Source organism: Oxyura jamaicensis (genome assembly GCF_011077185.1).
Source record: "Oxyura jamaicensis isolate SHBP4307 breed ruddy duck chromosome 1 unlocalized genomic scaffold, BPBGC_Ojam_1.0 oxy1_random_OJ106469, whole genome shotgun sequence".
In the NCBI taxonomy this organism is placed as follows: Eukaryota; Metazoa; Chordata; class Aves; order Anseriformes; family Anatidae; genus Oxyura; species Oxyura jamaicensis.
The window spans coordinates 1-15,794 of record NW_023303225.1 but is presented as its reverse complement, the minus strand read 5'-3'; the positions used below and the strand labels follow the sequence as shown (position 1 = coordinate 15,794).

Here is a 15,794-nt window from a genome sequence, read left to right as displayed (position 1 = left end):
ACCTGAATACGGATAGATCCAGCTAGACCTGGGATATCAAGCTGCTCAGTGGAACAGGGAACGTTAGAGGACTGAAATGCCTTCCCTTACAAAAATATTTTTCTGTGCAAAGTGTTCTATTTGGAGGGAAATAATATTTTGGGGGACAAAGATTTTCCAAATAACTTTATTAAATGTTGTTTTTTAGCTTTATTATTGTACTGTTTTGCCAGTTTCAGGTGGTTTGGGAGTTTTTAATTGGAAATGCATGCATCAGAATGCTTGTGTTTAAATGTGCTTTCCTTGTCACTCAGACTAACATTTTACAGTTGAATCTCAGTTGTGCAATGCTTCTTTTAAAAATGTGTAAAGTAGTACGTACAAACCAGCTCTCTGAATCTTGTCTTGTGGACTCGTGTAACTGTAAGCTGTGTGGCTTATTGCAAAATCACAAGAGATAACATGAGAATTTCAATTTGAAGAGTGTAATTGTACCATGGCTGTCATTGGTTACTTACCAATCAAGTAACCCTTAATCATCAAATCGGATGCTGATAGTTTGAGATTACATCACAGGAATTTTTTTCACCCTCAGCTCTTAGCTTGAGTTGCTTAAGCAGAGCTAGTTTTTAATTGAAAAGTGGAAAGATGGGCTGGTAGGCATTTAACCAATGCTCTTATGAGATTGTAGTGCTCCAGCCTATATGCTCCATGACAAACTCTTGAATGGAATGAGTGCTGTGTTAGCACAGGGTTGCCAGTGGGAAAGACTGAGAGATTGCCAGGGAAAGTAAGCAGCTGGTTGCAGGCTACAGTTCTGATGCGCTGTTTCTGCACGAAAGAACATCGTACTCCTGAGTTACTCAGGAAAAGACTGTTAGGCAAATTAGACTTGTTAGTGAGATGACTGATCCTCATAGGTCATGTATACCTTACATGCTACTGCAACTTTGCCTTCAGCATGAAAAGGGAGAGCTTGGTCTTAAAACGGGTAGATAAAATATGATTTTCTGCTGTATGTTAGTGCTCTAAAAATGAATGAATTTCTAGAAGGTCCAAAATGTTCTAGTAAGGAGCTTAGGAGTTTGAAATTGTTTTTTTGAAGTGAAACGGTTCTCTGCTTTATTTCTCTGAAAAAAAAAGAGACAGAATTTGGCCTGTGACTTCTTAATTGGGCATCCCTTGTAGCACTTTTTAGCTTTTTTTTTTTTTTTAAAAAAAAGAAGAGATAGGGTTGAAAAGTTCTTTGAGAGTGAAGAACTGGTGCTTAATGGAGAAAGGACAACCATGGAGAATGTGGACATTTGACTTGTTTCATTATTAGGAGTGGAAATTAGAACAGCTGAAGTAGGAATCATCAGCTTGTGTACTGACTGCATGCCAACTAGCTTAGAAGAAAGATTGGGATTTGGTGAGGCCTCTGATTTTGAAGAGATGTAGTCCTACAAAGATTAAATAAATTGGTTTGGGCAGTTGAAAGGGAGAGGTGAGGCAAAGGTTTACAGTTGTCTTCTATACCAGCTTGTTCTCAGATGGTGTAAAAGTAAATTTGTGAAGGATAAAAGTGATTAGGCTAGGGGGGCTTCAGAAAGCTGTAGGAAGGGGCTGCTAAACAATTGACTAGGATATTAGAGGTATATATTAGACTTACTTAACTTAGTTTCAGTGGATTTCTCTTGTACACAGTGTCTAATTTTGCTTGAAGTACAAATTCTGTAGGATTCAGATGTCTTAAATACACGTAAAGCCTGGTAATGGGTTTCATGCTACTCAGCTTCACAAAGTGATCTATTCAGAAGTTCTGGCCAGATATACACTGCATTCATCAAATAATGATTAGTCTTAATTGTAGTGTGTAGGCACTTCTTATGGTGCTTGGGATCTTCTGTGATTCAGAAAATGAGATGTTGGTACATAAATTACTAGCACTTTTTCCTGCAAAGGTTTGTCAGATTTTCCTCCTTTTTAGCACAAACACTGGAGTTAGCTGTAGGTTCCCTGAGTGTGGAATGAGTGAGAGGGGATCTTGCCAGATGTAGTTGTAGCTGATGCTTTGTTTTCAAAGCCTTTGAATGTCTATTCTAAGCCTCTGAATCACAGAAAAAAACTTGTAAGCAAACAACAGAATTGGTTTGTAATGCTGGACCTTTAGAGGGTCACAGGAAAGGACTCGGGTACATAACATTGGCAGCAAATGTAAATGGCTTGTTTAAGAAGTTCAGGAAGGTGTGCAGAGGAGTAATACTGCATGATTCTTCACTTGGAGGTCACCAATGTTGTGCCTCAGACTTTAATTTGATAAAAGGAAGGGATAAGTGGTAAAGGGAGCAGAGAGTAATTAAACTCCTTCCACAAAAATCAAAGTACTTGAAAGTGTAGACCCTTGTTATTGCTGAACAATTGCTGTTCTTGCTTAGTAACTAAGCTGGTTGTTTAATACTTGTGTTTTCTAGGTGCAAATCCAATGGGAGTGAATGGAGGAGTAGGGGTTCAAACCCCCAGCCTGCTGCCTGACTCGATGTTGCATTCAACCATGAATTCCCAAAAGTAAGTTGAATAATTCTTTGCAAGCCAGTGTTTTGTTCAGCTGCAAATGCTGATTGCCTGTAGTAAGTAAATGAGATGAAGGCGATGGGAGTGTAAGGGTTTGCACGCTTATGCTACGAGGGGCTGAGCTGATCCTTGCTGCTCAGGACAATCAGCAAGGAACTACCTGTGTAGTTGGGATATCTGTTCTTACCCTTTCTAGAGGTCTTGGTGTCCACTTTAACTTTGGCACTTAGTGCTTGCAAACTGATTTTCTTAGGCCATAGAGGTTATAGATGTTATCTGGATTAGTATCTGGGCAGATCTGAAGCACTGGTGCGTTTGCTGATTAGGATGGCATACCGTGAACTTGTTGCTCCACAGTGGGAGTAAGGGGTGAGTTGTTTGCTGAGGTGTAAAAGTGATCCTTGTGCTTAAGTCTCATGGCACTTTCTGAATAAACAGTGGGATAAATTCCATTGATTGTTATCTCTCCCTTTGGATTTTCTAGCTTTTGTTCCAGTTTTCAAAATCCTTGGGTAGCACAGCATGTACTCTTCCATGGTCCTCTTTAATCCTGAGAGGGATGCGTTGTTTTGGTGTCTGTACAGCTATTTCTGCACAGTTTGTCCATTGATTAGGGAATGGCTCAACTAGCACTTTGTCCTAACGTTATTCAAAAAGAGGCTATGACTGTAAGATGACTAAGCTTGGGCTGGGCTTCCACCCTCAAATTCTTACTTTGTTTTGAAGCTCCATGATGAGTGAAAGCGCCAACGTTGCCAGTTTGGGGGCTATGCCAACAGCTCAACCATCCAATACTGGAATCCGAAAGCAGTGGCATGAAGACATTACTCAGGATCTCCGAAATCATCTTGTTCATAAACTGTGAGTAGCTAGCAGCAAAACTAAGGGGCCAGAGTGTGAGTTTTGTGAGGACCGGTGAGAAGGGAAAGCAGAAGCCTGACAGAGGTTCTCCTGCTTTCCTTGTTTGTGGAGCTGCACATGCTGCTCAGGGGCTGTCGTACTGGAAATATTCTGCTCTATACTTGGGCCATCGGCACAATGTGAGTGCTGACCTGGGAGTAGTGGCAGTGCCTCTGTCTGTTGAAGACCTGCTTTCTGCTTTGTGTTCCAATCACTTTGGATTGGTGCTGAGGCCCTAGTTTGGAGACAACCTAATAGCTTGTGTACTTTTTCTTCAGAGTCCAAGCCATATTTCCTACTCCTGACCCTGCAGCACTGAAGGATCGACGGATGGAGAATCTGGTGGCATACGCTCGGAAGGTGGAAGGCGACATGTATGAATCAGCAAATAGCAGGGTGAGATGCTGTCCTCTCATCATTTGCACATCTCTGATCCCCCTTGGCAGTGACTGGGGAAGAGGAGTGGAAGCACAGACTAGTATCCCAGGCTGAGGAAGCACATGTGCCAGGGCTGCTGGCTTCTACCTGATGTGCTGGGACTCAAGGCAGTGCCTGTGGTGTTGTGCTGTGCTTGAGACTTGCTGGGGCCTTGTGAAGGCAGCAGGAGGCTCCCTGGCAGTACCTGTAAAGGAAGAGCTTCTTTCCCCCTTCTTCCCCCACCCCCACTATTGATTTGATTACTTTAATTACTATGACCTGCTGCCTTTACTTAATGCATCTCTTCTCCTTTCCTGACTTGTGCTCCTCCCCTGCAGGCAGAGTACTATCACCTGCTAGCTGAGAAGATCTATAAGATTCAGAAGGAGTTGGAGGAAAAGCGAAGAACCAGGCTGCAGAAACAAAATATGATACCAAATGCACCAGGCATGCCACAGGCTCCCATGAATCAAGGGCCCAACATGGGACAGCCTCAGCCAGGAATGTCTGCAAGTAAGAACAGCTGGGTTACTTACTACTTGGTGCAGTGTGATTGTGTACTGTCTCTATGGTAGACTGAGCATTTTGCCCACATCATTTCACAGATACCTGGCTTACTCAAAGTTAAACTCAGCTTCCTCATCTTCAGAAGTACTTGCCAAGTCTTTGCCTTACTTATGTATTAATCGATGACAGTAGGTTATGTAAAATCATTTTGTCTTGTGAGCAAATTGGAATATCCTAGACCTTTTTTACACTTGCTTTGAGGTTGGAGGGAATGGAGACCAAGTTGCACTTGTAACACTGGAGAACTTCAGTCTCATCACATTCACCTCTAAAAGTAATTGATTTGAAGATAACCCCACTTAACTGCAAAATAAATATATTTTCATAATACTTAGCTGTGTGGTGTTTAAAATGATCGTCACTATTACTGTTGTTGCTAAGCAGAGACTGATAATTGAAGTGATTGTTCTATTTATATTTATGCCTTTGAAAGTTTAGATAGTGCTTGTTCTATGCCACATTGGTATTTTGGACAAATGGCCTTTCCAGCATGCAGTGAAAACTGGATTCCTATTTTTTCCCATGTAGCTGTCTTCTGTTACACAGTATCTCTGTTACTTGAGTTGACCCTCCTAATGATGAACAGATTATTATTAGATTGCTTTCTAACCAGGCATTTGTATAATTAGAAGAAAAATGATTTTTGGAGAGGAGCTAATGATCAAAACTATAATGCCACTAAAGAGTGCAGTGTCTTTTTACAGCACTAGAAAGTGGTGAGGCTTTGCCAGATATCTAGTATTTTTGCTTGGGTAACAGGTAAACACAGATAAGAAATATCACCTACCAGAAATAATTGTTAAAAATGAAAAATGGGTAGGTACATTTGCTGACACTATTTTTTTCCAGTTAAGTCCCGTAGATCGTTAACATACAGGATTTTAACCTGTACATTTCTCTAAAATGGCATTGTATACTGTGATTTTAACTATACAGGAGAACCAATATTTTTAAATATTTCAACTAAAATGTACTTTTGGGTGTCTGTTTTTGTCTGTGATTCTGAACTGACAGCTCTAGAGACTGAAATAGTCCTTCTTAAACTGAAGTGCAACAGCTCCGTAAACGTACTTGATAGAGATCTGCCCTTCCCCCCCTGCATGATTCTCTCCTGAGAGTTTCCTTCTCAGAAGGATTTTCTCCTTGATTTATTCATTCCTGTTTGTTCTTAGTTACTTCACAGTTAAGAAATGAGTTAAGGCATCTAATGGGAACAGATGTATAGCTGTCAATGACACTAATAAATTATCTTAAGAAGACAGGGTCAAAATTGGAATTAGCAATTGAGGAGGCAAATCCTCCCCTTTTTTCCTAATGCTGCATGATGATCCAGTAGTTTCAGCATTCTGCTACAAGAAGCTTAATCTACATTCTTTCTTCCTTTTAAATATGAATGTGTCTTGGTAAATCCAGTCCTGGGTCTTTTTGTGCTTGAAGTCAGAACTGGATATGCTGAGATGCGTTGCCAAGATGCAAGAGAGGCCTTTAAGATCAGTACTGTGAATTTATTTGTTGCAACGTTTATCACGTACGTCAGTAGCTCTCAGAATTCAGAGCTTTGATAAATACTTTGAACCATATAGTTCACATAGTGTTGTCAACGTAGAAGTGCAGTAATGGCATAGAATGGTCTGTAGAAGTTCTTGTCTGGAATGCTCATGAGCTGCTGAGTTTCTCATTGTACATTGGTAACATGCTTCATATTTGTCCTCAATTTCCAAAGATCTGTTTCTAAGTCAGAGCACTTTACCCAATGGGATAGGCTCATGTTGCCAAAGAGGCTTCTGTTTCTTCCTCCGCAATTCAGGGACTCTTAAAATAAGTGTTTAGAATTACTGGACAGTAGCTGTGCATCTTTTGTACGTGGATTTTAACATGTAATTCTCATTAACGTGTTTGGTGGATAAAACCTGGTGGTCTCTAAATGTCATAATCTTACTCCAATGTCTTTTTGTCCAGATGGTCCTCTTCCTGACCCAACGCTGATACGTGCCAATGTGCCAAACCAGATGATGAACCGCATGCAGGCACAGCCAGGTAAATACTGGAAGAAAACTTGCTCCTGTCCTTGTAAAGGAATCTTGCAGTTGGGCAGCTCTTGCTGCAGCCTTTGTTTCACCTGCTCTTTTCCCATTTGACTAAGAAAAGAGTTTCTGTACTGCATAATACTTGCATAATGGTGTTTCATGATCTTGGGAATTTGAGATGCTTGTTAGCTGCTTGCTTTGTTAAATTAACTTTATCCTTGTGGAAGTTCTGTTTGTGTGAACAGAGGATGGTGGGGGTTAGTCAGACATGGTTGGCCTAGTCAGCTTAGATGAAGATGCCTTTGTAGATGAGGGAGGATGGTGAGAATTACTGCTTCGAAGGAAGGGGTAGAACCTCATTTACGTGTACGAAAAGTATTGTAGGCAACATAAAAGGCGCTCAAGGAATCAAAGATTTACCATCTGAAATTCAAGAAGTGAATTTCTAATAATTAAGGTAATGCAAGCTTTCTGAAGCTATATGTGGAAGCAAGTCTGTCCGGGGGGGAAAAAGCCAGTCTGTTCTGAAGGAGTATGGTATCTATGTCACTATCACTTGATATTTAAAATTGTTCTATGTAACTGGTTGATAGGAGGAGGTATTTCCGTTACTGTATTGCATGCCTGAAAACTAATTTAAAAAAAATAATAATTGGGAAGAAACTAACAGCACTTTTTCTGTAAGTCTTGAATGGTATCCGGATGAAAATTCAGGCCTTTGCTCATAAGTGTTTTTTTGGCACAAATGCGCAGGAATGAATCAGTTTGGCCAGATGAACATGCAGCTGTCACCGATGGGACCCCGACAAACCCCTCCTCTTCAGCACCCTGGACAGCTAAGCCAGGCTGGGGCCATGAACCAGGTCAGTGCAGGCTTCCTTTGGCCAGGGCACCGAGCTCACGGGATTGCTGCCATTGGCTGTGCTGCTCTTAACATAGGCTAAGAAAAACTAATAAAATTCAAACACTTCCTGTGTTCTGTAGATACTTCTTTTGCATCCCCACTAAAAGATTTACTTGGTCTGCCATCAGCCTTAGATCTTGGTGATTTTTTTTTTAAAAAAAGTGATTCCCTTCACGGAAAACTAAGTTTAAGTGGGTTTGGAGGCTGTTGAACTCCTGAAACAAGGAACAAACTTAAGCCATGGTCCTAGACTGAAATCAGTATCCTGTTCCTTAGCGGACAGGGGAAATAATCATAATTCCTTTTTTGACAGGAGCTATAGCAGGCTTTCCATATTGTATTGTACATATAAGTAACAAGCATCTATTTCTGCAAGAAGAAAAATGTTCTGCGTAAAACGTTCCAGGTATATGCATGTTGTGTGAAATGGGTTTTTCTTTTCCAACAGATGGGATTTCCTTCACGTATGCAACAGCCAGGAGTTGGCCAACCTTCTGGTCAGAATCAGTTTCTGCAACAGAACCCGTTCCCTGCTTCTTCTCCAGGAATGAATGCAGCAAGCATGCCTATGGCTCAGCCTGGCAACCAGACACCAGTTTCTCAAGTAAGCTTGTGATTTTTGGAAGTGGTGTCAGTGGGCTCTGTCACATACTGGTTTCATCATTCAAGTTTGTAGTAACGGAGAGCTTCTTTTCTTAAGATGCTGCTAAACCTATAGTCAATTGAATTCATTTATTGAGACTCAGCATTTTCTTGGCTGTAGTGCTGGTAATGGCAGGGGTAAAATGTTACTGCCTGGTTCTCAGGCTTAAGTGGCAGGATTTTTAAGCTTGTTTTTTTTGGAGCAAGGAAAAAATTGTTATTCAGCATATAGTAAAGAACTTGTTGCTTAACATCAGAGCCTGGAAAATTAAGAGATACTGAAAGAATAAGTCACATAAAGACATGTCCATCCACGACCACCAAATGTGTGTTGTTGGCTTTGGGGAATAGGAGGGTTGTCACTACTTAAAAGATCTGAATTTAGAGTCTAGCAGTTTCCTTTCTGTCCTTTCCCTCTCCATTTTCAGCAAGAACCTTTCAGGCCAGGAAGAAGTAGGGAACGTCAGTTTGCTTCTCGTTGATGGTTCTTCCTAGTTTGCAGGCAAGATTACTGTGCAGTGACAGCTTTTTTTCTTGACCAATACATTTATTTATAATCTCAGTGCAGTTACAGCTGTACTTCTGATGATAAATTCAGTTTCTAGTCTTGGGGGTGGGGGATGTGGGCACACTAAGTATATTTCAATCCTTTTTTTCCACTGTGGTGCATTGACCCTTATTGAGGATGTACATATCTGCATTTTTAGAAAGAAATGTTTTGTGAACTGGAAGTGTAGGTGTTCCAGTCTTTAAATATATTGAGTATTAGTGCTTAATTGAAAATTCTCTTCTAGAGTTGAATAAGCTACAAAACAGCTTAATGTTCTGTGTTCATGTGGAGCAAAATAAATTGCCCATTTCTCCTCTTTAACTACTCTTAAAAAAAGGTTTATCACTTTTTAAAGTGCGCCAGTAATGGTGGGAAACAGTAACTTCTCTCCTTTTCTGTTCCAAGTCATTACAAATGTGTACTTGTTTTCCCATAGGCACAAATGACCAGCTCTTCCTGTCCTGTGAATTCTCCTGCAATGGCTCCGGGTTCTCAAGGGAGCCATATTCACTGCCCACCTCTTCCACAGCCGCCCATGCACAGAAATTCTCCCTCTCCAGTACCTAGTCGAACCCCAACACCTCACCACACGCCCCCAGGCTTGGGATCACAGCAACAGCAGGCGGCAGCAGCAGCCACCACTGCCCCCACCCCTACTCCTCAGGCGATGCCACCTGGGCCGCAGTCGCAAACTATGCACCCTGCTCAAAGGCAGACTCCAACACCTCCACAGGCACAGCTGCCTCCACAGGTCCAGCCTCCAGTTCCCGTTACCCCCTCTGCAGAGCAACAGCAGCAGCCCTTGTCACAGCAGAGCACGACTGCATCTGTTCCCACACCAACAGCACCGCTGCAGCCACAGCACCCCACAACACCTGTAAGGAACTACTTAAATTGTACAAATGGTCAAGTGTAAGGTTTAGTTTTTAGTTAATGTTTATTTTTTTGTGGGACTCTTATGGAAGTAGCTCTTGGTAGGCTTAGTATTAAAAAAATACTGCATTTGGGAAGTAACATTTTTGCCTCAAGACAAGTCTATAGTTCATCTGGTGTTTCCACAGAGGAATTTTCATGCATGTTTAAAGATTTGCTGTGAAATGTGCATGAGACCTTCAGTTATATCTATGTACACATAGTGATGGTGTACAGTGAGGAACAATATGAAATTGTCTACATGCTAGTTCTTCCAGTGCATGTGTCTGTTTTCTAGTTGTGTAGCAATATGTACTTCAGGTTAATCAAGTAGAAGTACTAGAGTGCATTTAAACTTGGTGGAAATAAAGTGTAGGTAAAAGGTAGATTAGAGCAAAGAAAAATAATAGGTTTGCTAGAAGCCTATTTGTAATATGTGTGTTTTTCCCCCCTCAGCTTTCACAACCAGCTGTAAGCATTGATGGGCAGGTATCCAACCCCCCATCCACCAGCAGCACAGAAGTGAACTCTCAGCAGACTGCTCCAGAGCAGCAGCAGCCACCTTTGCAGGAAGTGAAAATGGATATTAAAACAGATGAGGGGGAACCAGAACAAACAGAGCTGCAAATGGAGGAGAAATCTGAAGTGAGTTTGGCCTGTTGTTGGGTAGAATATCTTCATCTAGTGCTGTTAGATGCTCTGTCTCCATGCAAGCCATTCCTTCCAGAGTTCAGTGAGGGCTGTGGATGCTGCCTGCTGCTGCTCTTTTGATTGTCATCTCTCCTCCCTCTTCCTAAAGAAGGGTCTCTGTTTTGTGGTCGTATATGACAGGCTGCTTTACTAGTCCATGACAGCTTGTCAGTGAGGACACTGAGGAATGTGGTTGCCAGCAGTGTCACTCTGGCAACTGCAGTGCAGGACAGACCGTCAGACGTGTGTGAGGGGCAGGATGAATGCCCCTGGGTCTGCTTGCAGCTCGGAATTGTTCAACAATCTATCCCTGCTACTACAGTAGTGTTTAAAGATACATTCTAGCATATCTGATCAAGTTTTAGGCAGGTTACGACTGCAAAGTAGGAGGCTTTTATCCTGGGGAAGACTGGCGGGCAAGACAGCAGAGAAATTTAAAGGACAGAAACGTGGCTGGATGACTCTGCAGGCAGCTGTGACAGGCTGTAATCTAATTTTCAGGTTAAAGTAGAACCAGTTGTGGAAGAATGTAAACCAGACCCAATGGAACAAGAAGAGAAGAAAACAGAAGTGAAGACTGAAATACCAGAGGGGGAAGAAAGACCTACTACTCCAGCTACTCAGTCTTCTCCAGCAGCAGGACAGTCTAAGAAAAAAAGTAAGTGGGAACGCTGACTGAAATTCACTCATCTGCCTAGAGTCTTGGGAAGGGGTTGGGGGAGATGGGGACTGAGCTTTCTTCAGTGGTAATCAGTAGGCTTTTATGAATTGGTTTTGTGGCTCTTGAACAAAAATGCCTAACCTGTGCACTTGTAATTGGCTTTGGTCAAGTTCTTAAGGCTTCAGTTTAAACATTAAGTATCAGTAAAATGGTCTGTACAGCAGAGATTGGAGAGAATTCTGTTGTAGATTGTCAGACAAGTTATTCCTGTAACATCAGAGAGGGGCCATATTTGAAATGTAAATTGGCTGTTAAATTTAACAGTGTCTTCCTATTTTGAAACAAGATCCTCTTAAATGTTTTGGCAGTTTCCTTATGTCCAGGTGATTGTTTTTATGTCCTACTGAGAACTTAGTGTTGAGAGGATAAACAACCTATGTTAAGTATCTTATACGTGTTGCGTTGCCTGTAGTCTTTTCACACACCACATTTTCCCAGCACGTTTCTTCCTTACAGACGTTTTTCTTTCTAATGTTGATTGTTTTTCAAAAGTTTTCAAGCCAGAAGAGTTGCGGCAGGCACTTATGCCAACACTGGAGGCACTTTACCGTCAGGATCCAGAGTCTCTTCCATTTCGACAGCCTGTGGATCCCCAGCTACTAGGAATTCCTGTGAGTTTCTTAGCAAGATATTTTCCTGGCTTTAACCCAGAACTGCTACGTTATGACATATCTACTTGAGAACAGCTTAGTCTGTCTTGTTACCGTTTTTGTGTTGATGTGTTTGAAGAGGTATAATTTAGTGGAACATATGATGTTTGAGTTAGGAAGGTTTGGTTTTTTCAAAGGTTCATTTAGTTCTGTGTTCCTTTTTATATATAAGCAGGTGTATCATCCATTGAAGTGATTACCACCAGTTCCCACTGCTGTGGGGGGATTCTTTTATATATGCTCCTTCATATTGTGATGCTTCTATCAATGAGAAGCACCTGTAGAATTGAGAGCTTTGAGTATGTAGGAAACTAAGTGGATTAAGACCATTTGAAAATAAAATTATCAATGATTAAGTTATTAGCAAAGAGGAGACTACTCAACTTGTTTTTCTTTAGGCTGAATTTTCTGCTTGTTTCAGAGTTGTCTCTGGAAGTAATTAGTATTCTTGAAGGGGTCTGTGTTTAAACTCACTGGATTGACCACACAAGTTTATTATTTGACCATATGTGTACAAAGAATTCCTACTTAAATTGTTTGGGCAACGGTTGTCTGAAAGATTTTTTGATTGGACAGCTTTATTCAGTTTTATTTTTCTGCAAAAATACAAGACCTGTGTTATAGGCAGGCATAAGTGTTTCTAATATTCTTGAGCAAGCTTTCAGTTGGCTGTCGTATTTGGAGGGCTTGCTTAAGACAAGCAGTCCTGTAACTGGGGGGGGGGGGGGGGGGGATTGGAAAAAGGCATTCATTAGATGAAAGATGTGTAGGAGGAGACGTGACATCTTTTATCTTAAAATTATTGGGTTTTGTTATTAGATTAGCTCATCTATTTAAAAAAAAAAAAACAAACAGGTTCTTTATGCTAATGTTCTCAGAATCATGGTGGCTGCAAGAAACACTGCCATTTCCTTCTTTCTGTAAGCCTTGTTTTGCTGACTAAAATTAGCGGCTTTATTTCATCGAGAGTAGATGAGTGATGGAGCCTGAGAAATACAGGAATAATGAAAAGGAAGTGCTAGGGAATGATATGGTATTGCTTAGACTTCGCTGTATGTCACAAGCAGCTTGACAGTCAAGTCAGGGATGAACCTGTTTTTCTTGCTGTGTTCCAGAAGAATTTATATGCTGAGAATGCCTGTGCTGTCATTTCACAATGTAGTTCTGGAGTAGTATTTTGATATGCTACTTGTTCTTTCAGGATTACTTTGACATAGTGAAGAACCCCATGGACCTCTCTACTATAAAGAGGAAGCTAGATACAGGACAGTATCAGGAACCATGGCAATATGTAGATGACATCTGGCTCATGTTCAATAACGCCTGGCTCTATAACCGCAAAACTTCCAGGGTATATAAATACTGTTCAAAACTGGCAGAGGTGTTTGAGCAAGAAATTGACCCAGTTATGCAGAGCCTTGGTTACTGCTGTGGAAGAAAGGTAAGGAAAAGTTATTTTTGTTGTTTGTGTTTTTTTCCTCTGTTGCTAGCTTTATGACAACGAGGAGGAAAAATACAGCACTTGTAGCTGTTAGCAACTGTGGTGTTTAAAAGATGCTGAAAGCTTACCAGGATTTAGTAATCTTAAGTGATCTGGTTTTAAGTTTTTAATGCGTCTTCTAATTCTATCTGTGGCTTAAATCATATATTCATATATAAGCCCTTAGGGGGGCGGGGGAAGAGTCAATTACTGAAGGCTTATGTGCATTTTGTTTAGTGCTAACCAGTTCATAATTACAAATGAAACAGATGTTACTGCACAAATTCTCTCAATTTCATTGTGTATTGAGACTGGTGCACTTCCACTGTCTTTTTGATATGCTCTTCACGTTTGGGGAAGAGCTAACTTGAAAATAACAGCCTACTGAATGTTTCTTATGGCTCTTTGTAGTCTTCCTATACTGTGAGATCTGTGCACAGAATAATGTGGTAATGGTTGGTGTCTGGGTCATGCTTGCTTGCTATGGAGAGCAAGTGACAACGTATTAGTACTAAGATGACCCGTTCCTCTTTGCAGTTGGAGTTCTCGCCACAGACTCTATGTTGCTATGGCAAACAGCTATGCACAATCCCTCGAGATGCCACTTACTACAGTTACCAGAACAGGTAAGGAAAACTCACTTGCAGCAGTTTTGTGCATGCTGCAATCAATCTGTCAAAGGCATGCATGTATATACACATACACCCTCTTCATATGTGTACACCTCTGTGTTACAAGAGAAAAGTTGCTGGAAGTGCCCTTGAATAGTTTACCTTGTGTGCTAGTGATTTCTTTTTGCAAAAGTTGACTGTAGTCTATGCAGTTTTGCTTGCAATAACGTGTCATGTCTTAAATTATCTTGCAGTTAACTAAATCTAAATATCATATGTACTAGTCTATGTTTTTGCTTGCTACCATGCAGCAGTATTTTTCATGGGGAAAAGATACATACAGCAAGTATGTTATGTTCATAATACGTATCATACTTTGCAAGTCTTTATTTTTCTTGCGATTTTAAGTGGAGAATAAATGTTTTTGTGGTGCAAATCTTCAATGAGGATTTGTATAGTCAGATACCAAGTAGATTGCTTGCTTTTTCCGCTGAAGTAAGGGAGCTGTCTTCAGAGGCTTTTAGCAGCTGTTAGTTCTATAGCTCTTTTAAATAATTTTTTTGACTTCCAGTTTATTGAAGCATTTAAACCTTATTTGACTTCTTAGGGAAGATTTCTTGCTAGGCTTCTCTTTGCCAACTGAGGGATTGAGGCAGGAAGAAACAGACTTTATGCTCTCATATCCTCATGCATATTGCCAGAATGCACACGTTAGAGCAAAAGGATGGTTACCTCCAAATTATGTTTCCTCCATCCGTTTAGTTCCCGCTCTGTTCTAACACCATTCAAAAACAGCAACAAGGAAAACGCAAAGGTTTTTACCTGAAAGTCAAGATTTTGCAAGAACTGAAAATTTCTTAAGCACTTGGTTAGGTAAAAGCAACCAAATATATCTGAACCTTTTTAGGCTTCATAAAGTTTTGTAGCAGTGAATGGAGGTTTTTAGGAATGAAGTAGGAAATTGTTTGTAGTTTGAGTTTGTAGAGTCCCATAACTTCTGTATTCTGAAAGTCCAAAATTATAATAAGCTCTGTATTACGTATCAGTATTTTCTACTTACATTTATGTATGATCAAACACTTGATGGACCAAAAGACTGGTATTCCAAAGTCTGGCATGTTTAACATGCTTTCAAACATCAGAATGGAACGCTTACATGTGCACATGGGACTTATTTGTATATAACAATATACACATGTACCTGTATATGTGTAGACTGAAGTGCACAATTCCAGAAGCACTATTCTGTGTATCACCTCAGGTTAAGACTGGGAGAGAGGGTTGAAAGCTGTCATCTTAGCTTAACAGCTGCTATAGTGTTGGTTTGTGTAGCTTTACAATAAACTGTTGTAACTGTTTTTAGATGGGTTGTCCACTCAAGATGCCTTGTGCACTCAGTTAACATGCTTTAGTAATAGAGAGGCCACAGTTTCAGAACAGTTCTGAGGGCTGGGGTAGGAACTCGAATTAATGACTTTTTTTTTTTTCAAATGTAAATGAAACTAAATGAAACCTTTCTGTGATGCTTACTGTACTGACACTTGCACTGTTCTATGCTCAGATTGAGCTGTGGAAGAACTGTATGTGTGGTTAATTTTAGGTGTTTAGTTAATACATCGTTTGACAGTTCTATAATTGTCCGAAAGATTTTGAGGAGAGATTGTTTTATTCTTTAAGATTCTGGTGTTTAGCTTCCCCTTTCAACTGGGAGAGAATCCTGTGGCCTTTCAGCATTTATACATTGAAGATAGAAGGTTTATCCTTCTTCCATTGATGTCCTATAGATCCTCCTGCCAACAGAACTGCTATGCTGATTTGTATGTCAGCATAGCAGTTCTTCCTCCTTTCTGCTCTACCCCTCTTTCATTTTAATTCTTTGCTATGTGTGGCATGGATTATTAAAATGAAGAGGGTATGGGTATGCTAAAACGGAATACTCATTTAATTTGCTTTAATCATTTGCTGCTTGAGAACCCGTTTGAGAGATTTAATGCTAATCTGTGCTTTGCCTTGGCTTTCTGCTTTGTGTTGTCTTGTCCTGCTTCTATGTTCTTGTTTTTGTCCTGCAAACCCTCATTTCTTTGTCTGTTTGTGTATCTTCTCCTTTGTGCTTGTCGTTGTCTGCACTTGGCTTTGATTGCGCAAAAAAACCCACCCAAACAAACAAAACCAAAAAACAAAACCAAAACAA

The 15,794-nt window shown here is 40.6% G+C and overlaps 1 protein-coding gene across 2 annotated transcripts in view; it reads left to right on the top strand.

Annotated features, from left to right (window-relative positions):
* The window catches only part of LOC118156891 (histone acetyltransferase p300-like), a 42,071-nt gene extending 28,388 nt beyond the window's left edge, over window positions 1-13,683 (top strand). Inside the window, exons 7-19 of one of the 2 annotated variants that reach the window (XM_035311106.1) lie at window positions 2,433-2,526; window positions 3,259-3,393; window positions 3,711-3,828; window positions 4,188-4,362; window positions 6,376-6,453; window positions 7,197-7,306; window positions 7,796-7,951; window positions 8,976-9,416; window positions 9,908-10,096; window positions 10,643-10,799; window positions 11,355-11,473; window positions 12,714-12,953; window positions 13,530-13,683. In XM_035311106.1, coding sequence (XP_035166997.1) covers window positions 2,433-2,526; window positions 3,259-3,393; window positions 3,711-3,828; window positions 4,188-4,362; window positions 6,376-6,453; window positions 7,197-7,306; window positions 7,796-7,951; window positions 8,976-9,416; window positions 9,908-10,096; window positions 10,643-10,799; window positions 11,355-11,473; window positions 12,714-12,953; window positions 13,530-13,622 — 2,105 coding nt within the window. In that variant the 3' untranslated portion in view covers window positions 13,623-13,683. Of the gene's footprint in view, window positions 1-2,432; window positions 2,527-3,258; window positions 3,394-3,710; window positions 3,829-4,187; window positions 4,363-6,375; window positions 6,454-7,196; window positions 7,307-7,795; window positions 7,952-8,975; window positions 9,417-9,907; window positions 10,097-10,642; window positions 10,804-11,354; window positions 11,474-12,713; window positions 12,954-13,529 lie in introns of those variants that run through there. The other variant, XM_035311107.1, reaches the window with a different exon arrangement.
* The last annotated feature ends 2,111 nt before the right edge of the window (window positions 13,684-15,794 follow it).